General features: G+C 32.4%; 2 protein-coding genes across 2 annotated transcripts; both read left to right on the top strand.

Moving 5' to 3' along the window:
- Positions 1 to 3,615: 3,615 nt before the first annotated feature.
- LOC144840953 (uncharacterized) lies at positions 3,616 to 5,248 on the top strand. The gene is made up of 2 exons (XM_078697060.1): positions 3,616 to 4,441; positions 4,565 to 5,248. The coding sequence occupies exons 1-2, from the start codon at positions 3,658 to 3,660 to the stop codon at positions 4,669 to 4,671; spliced, it is 891 nt and encodes a 296-aa protein (XP_078553186.1). The 5' UTR covers positions 3,616 to 3,657; the 3' UTR covers positions 4,672 to 5,248.
- Positions 5,249 to 7,960: 2,712 nt separating this feature from the next.
- On the top strand, positions 7,961 to 18,904 carry LOC144840082 (transmembrane protein 106B-like). The gene is made up of 8 exons (XM_078695745.1): positions 7,961 to 8,058; positions 11,596 to 11,805; positions 12,501 to 12,564; positions 13,893 to 14,052; positions 14,411 to 14,551; positions 15,095 to 15,153; positions 15,247 to 15,306; positions 16,300 to 18,904. The coding sequence occupies exons 2-8, from the start codon at positions 11,601 to 11,603 to the stop codon at positions 16,421 to 16,423; spliced, it is 813 nt and encodes a 270-aa protein (XP_078551871.1). The 5' UTR covers positions 7,961 to 8,058; positions 11,596 to 11,600; the 3' UTR covers positions 16,424 to 18,904.
- The last annotated feature ends 74 nt before the right edge of the window (positions 18,905 to 18,978 follow it).

Consider the following 18,978-nt stretch of genomic DNA (forward strand, 5'->3'; position numbering starts at 1 on the left):
ACGCAATACTGTTTTAGTTCATACCGTAGGCAATAGTGAATTACGTGTACTCGTATACCCGCTCAACGTTTTTGATAATTGCTGCTAAGTAAATAAAACAAATTCATCCGAATAACTGTTTTTATAGTGTTTGTGTTACAGGAGGCACAGAGATTAACATCAACATTGGACATAATGCATTATGGTATATTGGTAGAGGTAATGGTTTAACATGTAATTCCACTACTGCAATATGCAGCCCATGTGAGGAAGGAACATATCAACATTTTCATAATTCAAAATGCCAAAAGTGCCCTCCAGGTAACGAATGCATTCATTATCATTGTTTGCATTTTAATTATCCAGTATAAAACTGATACGAATTGCCATTTCGAGAATAAGAATACATATTAATCGCCAATCAAAATCAAAACAACTATATAAATAACTTACAAACTACTAAAGATGTATTGTCCTGGTACCCTTAAACATGAAAATAAAGATTAACTAGAATTTAATTCGTCACTTTGACGAATTATAGGTGATCATTTTTATCATTTTAATGAAATTAACATTTTTTAAACGTGCATGTACGTTAACATACGATCGTAAAAAGTTTATGTACGCCATCCTATGACATGATGCATATACACTTATAGTGCTGAGTTGTACCTATTATGTGTCATATACAATATGTACAGTATATACTGTATATCTATATACAGTGTAGCATAGGTGAAATTACGGGACCCACATCATGTTCTAAATTTTTGGTATGATGGAATTATCAAAATAAACTCGAAGATGACAATTTCGAAAGATAATGAATTGAGCAAATAAATATAAGGATTGGAAGAGAATTTGACACGTAGAAGCGCAATGCGCGCTCTTTGAAATTTGTATAACTTTGACTAAAGAAATTTAAAAACTACTTTTTAACTTCAACTGGCCATATGATAACATCACAACATCCGATAGGCTTAATTTTTATATGAATTCATATCTACATTTCATCAGCTTTCATAATAAGTAATAATCTTCAAGGTCACCTTTAATTCTGAAGAGCTGTCAAATATTCAAATGTATAGTGAAGGTGAAATTACACGACCTACGTTATTCAAGTTTTTACACGTGATGACGTCATCAAAATGAAAATGTTGACAACTCATGAGAAAGATAATTAATTGACCAATCATATACTAAAATTTGAGCAAAAATCTACCACAAAATAACCTAGATGCGCTCTGTTGAATGTCATAATCTATGACGAAAGAGGAAAAAACCTAATTTTTAAATTCAAGTGGCCATTTGATGACGTCACAACATTTTGTACGTCAAATGTGTACATGAATTCATATCTACAACTCAATGGCTTCCCGAATAAGTTAAAAAAATTAGGGGTCGTCTTGCATTCTGAAGAATTATTTTCATTTTAAAAAAGACCCATTTTTCACAATTTTCAGAACTTTTGTGAAAGTAATGTGCGCATTTTGTCATTTTTAACGTGCTCGTATAGCGTTATTTTAACTCGGAATGGACTAAAAAACGGTGAATGTACTAAGGATGGTGAGTAGAATGTGATTTATACATCAAATTTTATTTTTTACGCTTTTTAAGTAACACGCACGCAAAAACGTGTTTTTGCGCAGTAATTTTTTGGAACACGCAAATGGCCTAATTTATGCTCTAAATTGATCAAAACTTAATTTTGAGCTTTTTTAATTTTTAACGCGAAATTTCACGTGAATGACCTTGTAACACGTAAGTTTTTATTTGCTAATATTTTTACCCTTCACCTGAAGTTTACGTATAGTGACTTTTATTGATATGTAATAAAGAGTTATCGAGATATGATTGATAGTGTAATTTTACAAAATCGCGTATTAATGACGTCATGGTTGAGTGATCACACTGAAAAGCTTATTATGGATAAGTTAAAGTATTTAAAAGACATTGTGAAAAATTTGTGATCATTGACATTTAACTTTTTGAGAAAATTGTTACACAAATTTGTACAGAGAGAAATAAATAATAAGAAAGAGAAAAATAAAGATTTCATACAATAACAATAGGTGATCATTTTGATAAAGTTTTAGTAAAGTTAATTACTTCCATAGAAAAGACGAAAACAAAAAAAGTTTTGCTTTAAATTTTATTTCAGGTAGAAATTTTTGTTTTAAATACCTAGTAGCCTACCTGTATGTGACATGGCATATTCGACAAAACATTTTTCAGTATATCACCGGGCTGTTTGATTTTTTCTGTGCCTGTTGTGTTTATACATATAAAAGTATTTCTTCGGAGATCCTGCTTCGTGAATAAAATACTGAAAGATGAGGAAGTATCAATTTGATATCTAAAATTGAGGTACTAGTGCTGTTCGCCGTACGAGTCACTATCCAATCAGGTTTACCATGAAAGCCCAGTGGTCTAATGGTAGGGTATATCAAGCAGAAGGTTCTGAGTTCGAGTCTCGGCTGGGCCGACTTCCCATTCTCACATTTTCTCATCTTACCGTTTCAAACTAATTATTAAATGTTCAGTATATCACCGGGCGGTTTAGAATTGTTCAGTGTCTGAGGTAATCAGAAATTAGAATTGATTATAAAACTATACTATTTTTTTAGTTTCAGTCTGAACCGAAGGTTAAGTCATAATTACTTTTTTTACGTTGTTCTACATTTCATGTGGCAAATCAAACTGTACATATTTGTATATGTTACCCATAAATACAAATACTGGTATTTAGACTAATTATTTGTTACAGGTGGTTTCTATCAAGACAGACGAGGAGTAAATGAACGGGGAGATTTTAGAGAATCATGTAAACAGTGTCCAATTGGAAGTTTCTCGAATCATGCAGGAGCGGCGTCTATTGCGGAATGTCAGACTTGCCCATCTGGAACTAAAACCAATACTTTTGCCAATCTAAATGCTTGTTATTGCCTTGACAATTTCCATAGAACTGATCGCTATGGTCAATGCTTTCCCTGCCCAAAAGGTGTTAACTGCGAAAGAGGATACCAGAACCTAACAAAAGGTTACTGGTGGTCGTGGGACTTTAATGGTGACTGCAGAGTAGTCGAAGAACAAAATAAAAACAATTGTTTATTGGCTTACACGACATTTGTAACTAAATTAAAAAACGACACTTTTCCTATTACCAACCCAAATCAACTGAAAGATGCTGTATACAAAGGTCCGTTACCAAAAGTATATCGGTGTCCATTAGGAGAAAAAAGTTGTAATATTGGAAGAAAATTGAATGAAACCTGTGTCGAAGGATACACAGGTTGGCTTTGTGCGGCATGTTCGAATGGACATTATGAGCTATTTAACGAATGTCACAAATGTCATGGGCCTGCTGGAACAATAATTATATTTGTTGGTGTTGCCTTTACAGTATTTGCTGTGATTTTACTTATATGGAGAATGCAAGAAAGAAATGTGAATCAAAGACAAAACGGCCTAGATTCATTTGTGATCTATTTGAAAATTGCTATTAATTTTTATCAGGTCTTGGGCATTCTATCAGAAGTAACCGAAATTCATTGGCCTAAAAACTTTGAGTATGTTGGCCAAATAATTCAATATTTTGACGTCATAAGATACATCAGTATGTTAAGTCCAAGATGTTTACATGCATCTTGGAATGCGTATTACTCGCTTCACGTCGCTATGGCTACACCACTTGTCATATTAATAACCATGTCTACCATTTACTTAATTTGCAACATCTGGAATAAGATTCATGGAGCCAAAACTAAGAGTTGCATACGGGATAGATGTATTGTTATATCAATGTTGCTCCTTTACCTTACGTATGCAAATGCATGTGCTGACATATTAGCAGTGGGGCCATGGTCAGTTCGTTTATTTAACGTCACAGCAGACGGAAATATTAATAAAACAATACTAACGTCAGACTACTCGATTGATATGGACCAACATGGCAGATCTACATATCAAACTAACAAAACACTTGTTTACGTTTCTTTAACATACATTATCGGATTTCCATTGGCTATAGTTTGTATGCTATATTATAAACGTTATGATCAACATGACCAAAACCAAGGAAATGGTTGGATGATTGGTGTGAGGTACTTTTGTGGACAGTACAAGCACAGATTTTGGTTTTGGGAATCATTTGAACTGTACAACAAGGCTCTGTTGGCACTTATTGCAAACTTAAAAGATGACGTGTCCTCAAGCATGTCATACTCTCTGTTTTTTACCGTCATCTTTATTGTATTGCATTTGTACCTTCAACCAATGAAAGAGAAGTCAGAGCAGAGATTCCAATTGTTGACTCTTGTCTTTATCGTAGTCAATCTATCCATTGGTGCGATTATAAACTTGGATCAGAGTTTCAATGAAGATGACGTCATTGGTTTACTTCACAAGATAACTCCAGTTATTCTAATTATGCTAAATGTTTCTATCATGCTGGTCGTAATTGGTAAGAAATTCATAATAACATTTTTGAATTCTGACTATGTAGATGTAGACTTGGTAAACCATATATTTGATCAACTGCGTAGATTTGTGTAGGCTTACTTTTTATTAAATTATATTTTTTTAGTTGATTTTTTGAAGAAGTTTAAAACAGACTGCTGTCGTCAAGAAAGGGGGTTGCTGTTTCTTCGAATCGATGATGACTCGGACGAATCACACATTGATATAATATAACTTCAGTTGTTATAGTGACGTAATATTTTAGCATTTATTTTTGTGTTAAGAATAAGTTAATATTGGATTCTTTTTATAATTAGTTTGTAACAAAAAAGTGTCGTTTAAGTTTGAATACTGTCTAATTTTGTTGTTAAGTATACCTCATGATTTTCATATTATAATATACTTTACAAATGAGGAATTTTATATATAATTATTAAAAAAAAGTTTGTATTTATTGATATTTATGTGTTATTCAATCTAACATATGGTAAAATCTTTGGGAGTATTAATCTGATAATCTAGAGTGGATATTATCATCTTATTGAAACTAGAACAAGAATCTTATAATATTACCATCGGCGTAAAATTAAAGGCAAGACTCAGAGCAACCCAGTAAGAACTATATTTTGGTAAACGTATTGTTTTTTTAATTACTTAGTTTATTTCATTTTACAAACATTTAGTTAAATATAAAATAATAATTAGGTTTCTGCAATTTAATTTAAACAAAAAAGATAGGTCATACTGTAGCGCAAGAACAACATAGTTACTGAGATATAGACATGTTCACGCATTAATTTGATATTTTAACTCCACTGGACTATTTTATTAACATATATGCTTTAATTGCCTTAGTTTGTCCTGTTCTAAATAAAAAATTGATGTTCCAATTGACAAAGTTAATATTTATTGTTATGAATCTGTATCTAAAAATAAAGAAATAATGTTCATCATGCTATTTAAAACTTAGATTAATTCTGGAAAGATTCAGGAAAAAGTTTATTTTAAAGATGTGTGTAGTGGGTTTTGGTGTGTGTGTAATTATTATTGTGTTTTATTAATGTATTTATTTTATTGATTTAATTTGTATGTTTAAAACATGTAACTTCTTTTGAATACAATTAATGGAGACAAGTTTGACACAATTTGATCTGCATATCACGTGATTTTAATCCAATGTCGTAACTCTTTATATTATATGGCTCCTCTGATAATAATCAGAGCCATATATATAAAGAGTTACGACATTGAAAATTAGAAGCCATTTTTGTGTCAAAGAATTCGCACGCTGAGGGCGCGCGCGTCTCTTTTGTTTAGCGTTTTCCTATAGTTCATGCATTATTTTTAGATTTTTTTGTCTATGAAATAACGCTTGTATTCCGTTTTTATTTTAGTAATTAATTTTATTAATGGTATTAATTTGGTAACATATATATATTGTGTCTATAATAACAAAAGAATAAATGCTAGGGCCTACATGCAAGTCAGGATACATCAAAGCATGAACCAATACAAAAAACACACAAATTCACCCCTCTTTTTATACAGTATATGGCTCTCTGTGTGTTTTTGACACAAACTTTCAGAGACTCGTTCATCATTTCATTTGTAATAATTTGCCTTTGTTATTTTAATATTGTTCATACCCTATTCAATATATTAACAAATATATCCACGACACTTTATTATTTTATTTAGTCATCAAAGCATGCATTATGAATTGAAAATATTACATAATTGTTATTAATAGGACGTAGTTATGGGATGTTTCGTTCCAAAATCAATCAATCGAACTTTATAATGTACTAGCGCACGCGCGCGCAATATTCTTTGCCGCAAGTACTTCTGTACGCTGTGCACATCGATATTTCACCGTTAGATGTGCAATTACATTTTTTTAAATATAAGAAAAAGTTTAAAGTATTTTCTTGCTCCTATACTTTACATGCATTAACGGAGACAAGTTTGACACAAATTGATCTGCATATCACGTGACTATAATCCAATGTCGTAACTCTTTATATATATGGCTCTGATAATAATCAGAGCCATATATAGAGAGAGTTACGACTTCGAATGGATTAGAAGCCATGGTTGTGTCCAACTATTCCTATGTAGCGTATGGAGTTGAGTCTTTTGTTTTGAAAATGTATAACGTTCAAAAGGCTTTAATTATCGAATTTAATATCAAAACAATCAATTTGATTAAAGGTTTTTGTTAAAATAATAAAAAAATTATAAAGTTACTGCGAACATGATTAAAAACAACAAAAATAGCAATTTCGGAACGGCTCTGGTTGTGCGCTCCATGCACGCTCTACGCGTGCGCGTTTAGTTTGTACAGCGATTCTCTATAGTAATGCATTGTTTTTACATTTTGTTGTTTAAAAATCATGTTCGCAGTAACTTTATGATTTCGTTATTATCTTAACAAAAACCTTTAAACAAATTGATTGTTTTGATATTAAATTCGATATTTAAAGCCTTGTGAATGTTATACATTTTTTAAGCAAATGACTCGACTCCATACGCTACATAGGCATAGTTGGACACAAACATGGCCGGCGTTCACACCACGTGACTTTCTAAAATCCGTGAACGCAAAGTCGTAACTCTCTCTATATATGGCTCTGATAATAATCAGAGCCATAATATATAAAGAGTTACGACATTGGATTATAGTCACGTGATATGCAGATCAATTTGTGTCAAACTTGTCTCCGTTAATGCATGTAAAGTATAGCAGCAAGAAAATACTTTAAACTTTTTCTTATATTTAAAAAAATGTAATTGCACATTTTACGGTGAAATATCGATGTGCACAGCGTACAGAAGTACTTGCGGCAAAGAATATTGCGCACGCGTGCGCTAGTACATTACAAAGTTCGATTGATTGATTTTGGAACGAAACATCCCATAACTACGTCCTATTAATAACAATTATGTAATATTTTCAATTCATAATGCATGCTTTGATGACTAAATAAAATAATATAGTGTCGTGGATATATTTGTTAATATATTGAATAGGGTATGAACAATATTAAAATAATAAAGGCAAATTATTACAAATGAAATGATGAACGAGTCTCTGAAAGTTTGTGTCAAAAACACACAGAGAGCCATATACTGTATAAAAAGAGGGGTGAATTTGTGTGTTTTTTGTATTGGTTCATGCTTTGATGTATCCTGACTTGCATGTAGGCCCTAGCATTTATTCTTTTGTTATTATAGACACAATATATATATGTTACCAAATTAATACCATTAATAAAATTAATTACTAAAATAAAAACGGAATATAAACGTTATTTCATAGACAAAAAAATCTAAAAATAATGCATGAACTATAGGAAAACGCTATACAAAAGAGGCGCGCGCGCCCTCAGCGTGCGAATTCTTTGACACAAAAATGGCTTCTAATTTTCAATGTCGTAACTCTTTATATATATGGCTCTGATAATAATAAATGAACAGCGGCCTCTATCGGACTTTCTTAATTATTATTAAACAAAAACTCGTGAGCTTGTTGATTTGGGATTGATTCAGGTACCTTTATGACCGATAACCCCGCTTCCGACGATAGGCCCATTTGGTTGTCATAATTGTATGTACACATTTGTAAGTAAATTTACTTTTTCGGCGATCATATGAGCCTACATTCTGTTGACGAGATTAGAGCTCTAGACCTACTACTAGGACTGGTAGTACTAGCAGGCTAGGCATAGGCTAGGCCTAGGTAGAGTATAGGCCTAAGAGGCTAGGCCTACCTAGTAGCCTTCCTACCTTTTTGCCTAGCTAAGAGAGGGGCCTAGGCCTACTAGTTAGGCTAGCCTAACTACCTAGGCCTAGTACTAGCCTAACCTATCTAGGCCTAGTAGAGTAGAGTTAGAGAGGTTGAAGGCTACTAGTAGTAGGCTAGGCCTAGACCTAGTGATATTACTCTTATAATTATATAATTATAGTAGGTACCTAGACTGGTGTCAGATGAAATCGGTCGCGCTTGAAATCGGTCGCGATAAAATCAACTTCCGGTATTTTGTATGGCGCGCCGCTAGAGCTATACTTTTGATTATATCGGTCGCGTTTGAAATCGGTTGCGCTATTTTGTATAGATCGAGCGGGATGCATGCTAGAGCGGGATATACATTTTTCGTTTATATAGATTTAATTGATATTTTTAAGGAACTAGATTATTTATGTGGATATTTGTTACTTGGTTAATAAATATTTATTATTAATCATTAAATTAATTTTTTTTTTGTATTTCACAGGTCTCGGAGAAGGACGGTGTCTTTTCAAAATGGCCATTTCTAAACATGTTTAAATATTATATTAGGCATAATGTTATATTAGGCATATAATAATTTACCTCTATTTATATGTACTGTAATTAATATATTATATAGAGAATATACGTCTGTCGTGTCTTTTATTTATGCAAACAATTACGTATGGTTTTAGGATATTAATAAAATATATAGATAATATGCCGTTATAAATCAATCTACCGGCCTACAGTAGGAATATGATGTACAATGATAGATGTGAGAATAATAATGTATGGATAATAAAGGTGGACACGATTCTCAAAGAGGTAATCTGCACTGATATTTAAACGTTTAGATTTACGAACGGCGTATGAATGCGAGACACTGAGTTGCACTTACTCAATTATTTACATTAAATGATTATTATAAATGAAGAAAAAAATAAAAAATATTCAAATTAAAATCTATAGTATCGCCGACGTATATACGTATAAATCATACTGTCAAATAATTATAGAAAAAGTGCTTTATTCGGAATTATTATGGATAAGCAAGCCTGTTAGCTACAGCGATTTTAATTGCTTTTGCTTATCCTTGCCTCCTTACATTTCCACGTGTCTTGATTTGGTTACCTATGTTTTAAATGTATTTCGATTTTAAAGGCTAAATAAAGAATGAATGAATGAACATGATCTCATAATCGCGTCGAGCATCTATAGCTCATTGGATCGTTTCACAAAAACATGTGCAGGAGGCCTATAGACGTTTCAAATGTATGGTTATTAGTAATAGGCGTCATCTTTACCTCGCCATGGACAACGATCGTACGTGTTTTGTCCATGATTTGACACACTACTAGTGGTGTTTTTTAAAAAGGGGAATCCCCCGTCAGCAAAATAACGTATTGTTAGAGGAAACAGCTGCACGATCATAGAAGGCGCATCTCCAATATTGCTTATTCGGGGGTTTATTTCAGTAACTCGCCTGTTAACCATCCGCATATAATGATCATTTTACTAAAAACTATTTTAAACATTAGAAATAAAAACATACACGTGATTTGCCTCAACAATAATCATTATACACTTACTTAATATTATCCTACATAACGGATAGAAATAAAATAGAAATAAAAATAAGGTGATCGAATAGTATGTTGTTAACGACATGGATATGATATAATCTGCCACAGTATGCATAAGTATAAAAATGGATACGCTGGCTTTACGGGCTATATTGTAAAAATTCTTGTTTTTAAATAAATTGTTCTCTTTTACGTAATTGTTTGCATAATAAAAGACACGAGAGACGTATATTCTCTATATAATATATTAATTACAGTACATTTTAATAAATTATTATATGCCTAATATAAAATTATGCCTAATATAATATTTAAACGTGTTTAGAAATGACCATTTTGAAAAGACACAGTCCTTCTCCGAGACCTGTGAAATACAAAAAAAAAATTAATTTAATGATTGATAATAAATATTTATTAACCAAGTAAAAAATATCCACATAAATAATCTAGTTCCTAAAAAATCAATTAAATCTATATAAACGAAAAATGTATATCCCGTTCTAGCATGCATCCCGCTCGATCCATACAAAATAGCGCGACCGATTTCAAACGCGACCGATATCATCAAAAGGATTATAGCTCTAGCAGCGCGCCATACAAAATACCGGAAGTTGATTTTATCGCGACCGATTTCAAACGCGACCGATTTCAGACGTAAACCCCTAGACTGGCACCATTAGATAGGCGATTATCAGAACTTAGTGCACATTCGCTGAGACAATTCGGCACACTTAAATTTATCGGCTTTGATATGCATTTTATAAGCATAAAATAAGCTTTTTCCCCCAAACTTTATATTCAGAGAGACTATGGGGTAGTACTACTAGGGATAAAGATGCAATTATAAAGCAAACATTTTGAAAACATTGTCGAAAATGATCATTTTTTAGTCACACGAAAGATGTAAACAAGTTACGCCCTCTGTTGGCCGCTTGGCGAATGCATGAAATAAACAAGGTTTTCGAAGTAATAAATTGAATATAAAATTACGTAGTAATTTATTATATATTATTATATCAACATTGTCAATATCAATAAATTACGTATTGTTAAACACCTTTAAAAACTTGATAAATACCAAAAAAAATTAATATGAATTTGGTCTAAAGTGAGACGTTTCAGCCCACAAAGTGGGATGTTTCGGCCCAAAAGTGGGCCCAATCGTCCCACCAAAAGTGGGCCGAATCGTCTCAGGGCCGAATCGTCCTGGAACCCTTTTAACGTGCCGAATTATCAAGTAGTAAGCCCTCTCCCCAGATATAGTTTTATCTGATATATTTTGCCAAGTTCTAAATTTAGTTTCTGAGTGCCTTCATTTGACTGGTTGGTTGGCATAGTTGTGTTGTAGTTAGTTCCAGTGTTGAAACCCTAACCATGGCGTTTTTACACTTTTTCAGAAACAAACTATATTTAGAATAAATAGATAAATAAATGGTGCTTATAAATAAATGCTACAAGGTTCATTTAATTACGGCCTACTGTACAGTATGTGAGGCCTAGGCCTAATTCAATATTATTATTTCATACAATTATTAATAATAGTTATCTTAGGCTTGTATATTAAGTGTTTTACTATTGGTACTTTATTGTTTGCTTTACTGTACTTTAAAACAAAATATTATTTTAGACTTTAACTTAGTTAAATGTGTTTCTCTATTCCTATGGCATGCCGTGAAAAATACAGTACAGTCAAGCAAGAATAATAATACAGGAAAAAAAACCAGCTGACCAGCGCTGAAGACAATTGGGCCCAACTCCACAGAAGATCATCTCCTAACAGTAGTTTTTTCTCTTTTCTTAAAGTTAATATGACAGGTGCTGGTGGGGTAGTCCTTGACAGTGAATCGTCAAATCTAATCAATACATCACCTTCATTAGGCAGTGGACGCATCAACTGCATAAACTCACCTAATAACAGTGAAGGAAACTTATCAGACAGCAGGGTATCTGGATATGAAGAATTTGGAGGAATGATCTGCCCCACATGTAAAGGAACTGGTAGAATACCACCAGGTATGCTTAATTTTGTTCTGAATTACAACATTAATGAATGTAAGTAAGTCTACTGTACATGAAGTATATATAAGAAAATCACATCTCAAAACATCTCGTAAATTTCATTAAAATGACTAATAGTACTATTAGAGTGCTTCATTCACTCATGGTAGATGCCTGGCATAAAGCCTCTTTGCCAGTTGAGTTGAGTTAAGTGGATTCAACAAATTTACAAGGAAAGGGGTATTGGTAATCTAGCTTACGTTGACACAGTATGGATCATTGAACAATTGAAGTGATTGACACAATGACATGAGGGGTAAAAATCAATGCTAACAATCATTTAAACAACTTTAAACGATTACACAAAAAAATGACCAATATTATGGTTCTCAAATTATGTTATAATTTGGGAACAAAATGCTTTTATATTTTATTATTTTCAATTTTTTTCTTTAAATTATTCCTAATTATATTTAATTATATTTCTATAAAGGAAAGTCTTCATACACAGTATTCGCTTCTGACAATCCTTGGCATTTTTTTTACTTTGTATTGTTTTATATTTTTTTCTGTAATTTTTGTTGTGCTGAAATTGAATAAATCCAATCTAACCAATAATTTATTAGACCATTTTAGATCCAGTCAAATGTGAAAAAAACATTTTTTTAGGGGGACAATATCTTTTGACAAACACTTTTTTTTTACCACAGGGCAAGAAGACCAGCTTGTCGCTCTAATACCATACAGAGATGGCAGACTAAAGCCAAGGAGAACGTAAGATCATCATATTTCATCTTATGATCTAAAGTGTGCCTATAATGTTGACTTTGTTATACCATAATATACAATGAATGTATGAGTGCAATGGTACAAATAATTTCATGAAGTATAACAGGTATAGATGTCGCACACTACACCTATTCCTTAAATTGCACTCATGGTTGCTCACTGTGTAACAAAAACGCAAAACAAAATTTCAGTACTGGCATATAATGACATTGCTTGCACTCTCGATGAAGTAATTTAAGAGTCAATAGAATATTTATTGAATATCATGTGACCCACAACCCTCCAATCAAATGACAAGAATCTACTTAGGTAACGAAAAAAAGTGATATATAATGGTGTAATAATGTGCTCATCTTTGCACGTTCAGCATAAAATATAAATATTTGAGAATTTTTGCCATGTGACATTGTTGACGGAAATCAACTGGTTGTGTGTGCTGCCTATAACTGTTCTACTCCGTGTCTAAAGTCAGAGAACTGCCTCCTTTAATGGCCTAGTTTTCCAGCCTAATATTCGTCAATGATTTACAATAGGTATGTAAATTGAAGAAAGGTAGGTGTGTTATAAAACAAATAATGAATGTTTTGTATTCGTTGATTGACTCTATTTTAAGCAGTCAATTTTTCAACTCACAAAATATTCTCACTATCCAACTAAACATTTGTATACAATAGCTCAATAACAATTTCAAAATTTAGCATCTTATTTTTAGTACTGAACTAAGCAGAATACAGTAATTATACAGTACATCTAAGTTGTATTGTGTCATAATCTATATATATAATCATAATCTTTTCATGAAAATATTGATATATTTTTACAAAGTTTGTAATTTGGCTGTTCCTTGGAGGTCCCTTTCATCTACATTAAGTTCATTACTCTTTATGTGTAATTAACATACAGTACACTTTTTGTATGTATATTGTATTGTTTTTGATAAAGAGATTGATTTGATATTCCATCATGTGATAAAAGTGAAGTACACTGTAAGCATATATTTATGACTTGAAGCCAATATTGACAAGTACTCTTGAGTTTTCTCTGATGTTAAAGTTCAAATTGGGTCAATTGTTATATTGCATATGATAGGGTTGCCTGAACACAGTGATTATTATGCCTATTATTTAACTTTCATTTGATTGGTTGATTTGGTTAAAATTTTGTTGTAAATAATTTTGAAATTGAATCGTATGAAAAGCGAATAAATAATGTGACCAAAAACCAACCAGTAAAAAGTGTCTTATATTACCCTTTGCAAGTCTAAAATCTTTTTCTCGATGGAAGTATAACTAACTTGTTATTGTTATTTTCAGGTGGTTATGGGTTGCTTTATCTATCTTAGGGTGTGCCATTGTTGCAGGAATTCTTTGTTTTATATTAATACCAAGAGATATTAAGATGACTGAACCAACAGTTAATACAGAGAGAGCAGACCTTAATAAAACGAAAAAGTCACTTTTAATAGAACTCAATGTAAGTACAATTTTAACAGAAGAAATGTGTTTCCGCTTAATCAGAAATACCAAATTTACTGATTAGATGCAAACATGCTGTTGAATGAGTGTTTGTTATGAGAGGTGTCAACATCCACTTCTTACCACCTACCTGAGGGCGGTTAAAATGTAGTTGAAATCCATCACAGTATAATTCCGGTCATTTTGAAATTCTCAATGTGTTTAGATTCGTGCAAAAACAAAAATTTGCATTGCGGACAAACATACATACAAACTCTTAAATAGTAAAGATAATTACATTTTTTGTATTTTGTTAAATATGTAAAAAATAGAACAAAACTGACATACTTTGAAATCTATGTTTTCCATTTTTGTAGTTTATGTTCAATGTAACGAATGATAACTTTCTACCGGTCACAGTGAATGAAGTTGATGTAGAAGCTTTGTTTAATGCTCAGGTCGTTGGTAACAAAAAATATACAAATGCTTCTAATGTGCACTCCAGATCAACTCAATTGGTAAGAATAGTTTTAATAACACATTCTTCTCATATACTGCCTAATGCTCAAGGCCTCTAAGCGCTTCATATACTGCCTAATGCTCAAGGCCTCTAAGCGCTTCACATTATTTATAACTCTGGCTATTGTTACTTTTGGAACCATATTGCAGTTAGTAATCAGCGCAGTTGATTTTCAGTTTTGATAAATCTTGCATTAGACTAGGACCACCAAAAGCCACTCTATGTAGAACTAAGACGTCCTTTGTTGTTAATATCATTCATTTGTATAATTCAAATGTTCGACAATAACTCTATACTGTACTACAATTTTTGTTTTGAATTTTATTCATTTTTAATTGTTTTAAAAGTATCTTATATTCTGCGTTTTTAACAGTAATTTGAAATTAATCTATTTTTTTGTAATTTGATGTATTTTTTTTTACTGTAGTTTTATTGTCTTAATTATGCCAAGCAAAAGGAATGTCCATTTTAATTTCTTGAATCTTTAAGCTTGATTTTCTTTGTATTTTATGATAGATAAACATTTCTGTTCTATTCACAGATTTATTTTCTACTAAATGTAGCCATAGATGCCTCAACAACAGATAATTCTTATTTATTGTAAGTACTGATATTTATATAGTGATATCACATTATAATACCAATGTTGTTATAGCTATATAATAATTATAATGAATTTATGTTTTTCTGCAGAACTATTTGTGATCCTAATTCTGCAGTTCCGTATCCTCACTTATTATACCTGACTTTTGTGTAAGTAATATTAAAGACACCTTCCCTACGTTTTTTAGATCTAATTTAAGATCACAAACTATATTTAATGTAAAAATAATACTATATGGTCTTATTGCGATAACTTTTTTCGTCTTTAAATGGTTAAAAATGTGAAAAATAAGTCGATTCTAATCATTATAGCGGCCCGCTATAAATCCCAAAATGCATTGCACGCGGATTGATATTTTTGTTTTTCTTCTGTAATTCACCCACTTTTCGATCGATCGTGAGGCCAAAACAAATGGAAGACTCCTAACTTTTCAGCGAAAATACCGGGTTTTCTCCAATATGTATCAACAGAGTCTGACAAAAATAGAAAGACAATTAATGCAGCAACTATACAACGTCAGGCTAGGTATATAGCTAGCGTACGATGTTCGTACGTTACCGATGTTTATCAGCTAGCTAGGCTAGGCCTAAAGACAGTCCACGAGAGGTCATTCGACTCGAGCTACTTAGGTAGTGCATTGTTTCTCACTTTTTATCATAATTTACCATAAAACGTACATTTAAGACAAGGAATGACCTGGTTTAATGTTTTTAAAGTAATATATATGTATTATTTTTACAAAACGTCACAAATTGTAGGGAAGGTGTCTTTAAACAATGCTTAATTTATTTTCACATATATTTATGCTTTCTCAGATCACCTACTGATTTCTAATATCTTTTTACCAATAACAAATTTATAGTTTCTGCACTTCCTTTCGGTTAGTGTTTTTAAAATACAGCTTAAGAACCATTAGTCATAAGTTTTTCGTTTATTTCTGCCTGATCTTTTGTTTTTGCACTTTAAAAATGTATAAGCATTTAGAGTCTTGTGTGTATTTTACATTGAAAATGTAATTCTTTAAATTAATTTCATGTTATTAAAACTATACTGGGACATCTGTGATATGTTTAAGTACAATTTATGACATTATATATTTACAAATTGTTATTTTTATTATTAAAAACTGTTTGTTTTTACAGTGTGACGATGCATACTAAAGTGTTGGCCCAGGATAAAGAGAATTCATTGAACACCTATCCAATACATGTTTCATGTGAAACACCATCGCATAATCCATATGCAGCCGATATAATAGAAATATAATCCCTATTGTAAACACAAAGACCCTGAATACCAGCTTTTATCTGAATAATAGCTTTGTAATAACCTTTTTAATCTGAATTAGAAGGCCGACATTTTGCATGGTAATGGATTTTAAAAGATATATAAAGACCTGATAATATTGCCATGCGCATAATTTTTTCCTTGCTTTATTTTGTAGTTAAACACAAGGCCAAATTATAGCTAGTGTTTAATTACTGAAGATGAATGAATGTTTTGATTATTTATTATAAGATTTCACCAGAAAGGACAGGTAACTTAATTCAGATAAACCTTGTGGAATGAGAAACTCATACAATGATAATTAAGTTGTGTGCACTTTATAGGCCTATTCTTATTATTTACCTCCGCCAAGAAGGTATATGTAATCGATCACGTGTGTTTGTTTATTTGTTAGCAGGATTACAAAAAGTTATTGCAAGATCTTTACCAAAATGAAAATACAGATAAATATATGTTCTAGGACATTTGGGAGGCACTCAGACCACTGTCCCAATTCTGGACCACTTGTTAGTATTATTTACCTGCTAGTGTTAAAAGATAGGACAGAATTTTCAAAAGCCGATGAGCAGTCTTAAAGTAACAAGTAAACTGAATTGCATTTTATCAAGAACTACTTTTCCAAAAAAAAAAGTGTTTTTTTGATATGAGTAGTTTTAAAAACCTATTTCTTTTCAAATTCACCTGTTTTTGGCATTCCTGTTTTATTGTTAGTCAACTGAAACTATTGTTAGTTGAAAGGCTGGTTACATAACCATTACACCAAACTCGCATACACATGCTTGTAGTGAAATTAGCCTAATCACACACAAATGTATATATATATATATATTTCTGGAGATATCTTATGTAGGAGAATTTACAGTAGGCGGCGTATCCGGTCAACTACCCCCTGGACGATTACCACCTGGACAACTACCACCCGGACAATAACCCCCATAGGACAACTACCACCCAGACATTTACCCCCTAGGACAACTACCCTCTAGGACAACTACCACCCGGATAATTACCCCCTAGGACAACTACCACCTGGACAACTACCCTCTAGGACAACTTCTATTTTATTTATATTCCCTCTGATCTGGGACTTAATCCTTCAGATGTCCAGGACATGCGTAGACCTACTTGATGTTAAAACTTTTTCTGTTAAGCTTAAACAGTGTTCTACGAAAGAAAACTTTAGTGTTGGTGTTGCTTATCTTTTATTTAATATTATCCAGTTATGTATCTATCATGATCTTATATGAGTTTGAAATAACCAATGTTTGGTCTTGACCAGTCTATTTAATTATAGTAAATTTGGGATAGGACGTCCCATTGAAAGCGATGAGTCCCCCAGTAAAATCCGGAATAAATTGAATTGAATATTCCCCTTGGAAAACTACCCCTCTAGAACACACTCTGGACAACCACACCTAGAAAAACTAATCTCTCATAACACCTACACCTTAGTCTTTTCATTTAAAGTCCAGTAAATATGGAATATTGGTTTGACAATTACTTACCCAGGGGTAGTTGTACTTACTAGGGGTAGTTGTCCTAGGGAGTAGTTTTCCTATAGGTAGTTGTTCTAGGGGGTAGTTGTTCTAGAGGGTAATTGTCCTAAAGGGTAATTGTCCTAGGGGTAGTGGTCCTTGAGGATAGTTGTCCTAGGGGGTAATTGTCCTAAGAGGGTAGTTGTCCGGGTGGTAGTTGTTGCAGGGTAATTGTCCGGGTGGTAGTTTTCCTAGACCCGTAGGCGGAAATATGCACTCTTTGAGTGGCTTTCTTGTTTGTTTGTGTAGAACATTTCTCAAAATGTTACATTAACAAAATATTTAGTAACTGGGCCAGCGTAGACATCGAGGTATGTAACATACATAAAGTAGATATATCTGTACAACCCTTTAGTCTGTTCCCTTTACAAGAAATAATGCAACTTGTTCTTTGCTTAAATTCAGTGGTGGCCAGTCATATTTCAGTACTAAATACAGTGTTTGTGCTTGTGTGTATTATTGGTTGACAGTTTCCGACACTTCTATTAAAAAGAGCTCTTGATTTTTACCACTCGACTATGAAGCTGTAGTAAAAAGGTCTGTGTACCAGGAACTTGAGCATGTGCAGACTGACTTTTGTACTCGACGGATGCAAATCAGGTGGCATTTCACTAAAATAAAATTACAATTTATGTGACAAAAAATGTAATGACTTCATATATCACTATAATATTTGGGTGCATCACAATTTTCCAAACGTTTATAGACAGAGCTTTACAAACAGTGATCAAATGGTAAACCATAATAGATGATTGTGCACTGCCTGTACAGTACTATAAAAATGAATAATGTACTTTAAATCTATATTTATTATGCTGTTTAAGTTATGTAGATGCACAATAGATGAACAAACCTCTCTTTTCAAGTAGAGCAGAAGTAATGGTGAATATAGGCCTAACTGGCCTAGCTCATGACAATATTTGCACCTTTTGTGGAAAAGGTGCAAACAAACAAATCCTGGCTTGATTTAATGATATAACTTGATAAAATGTGTTTCCA

Source organism: Antedon bifida, chromosome 4 (assembly GCF_963402885.1).
Source record: "Antedon bifida chromosome 4, ecAntBifi1.1, whole genome shotgun sequence".
NCBI classification, from domain to species: Eukaryota; Metazoa; Echinodermata; class Crinoidea; order Comatulida; family Antedonidae; genus Antedon; species Antedon bifida.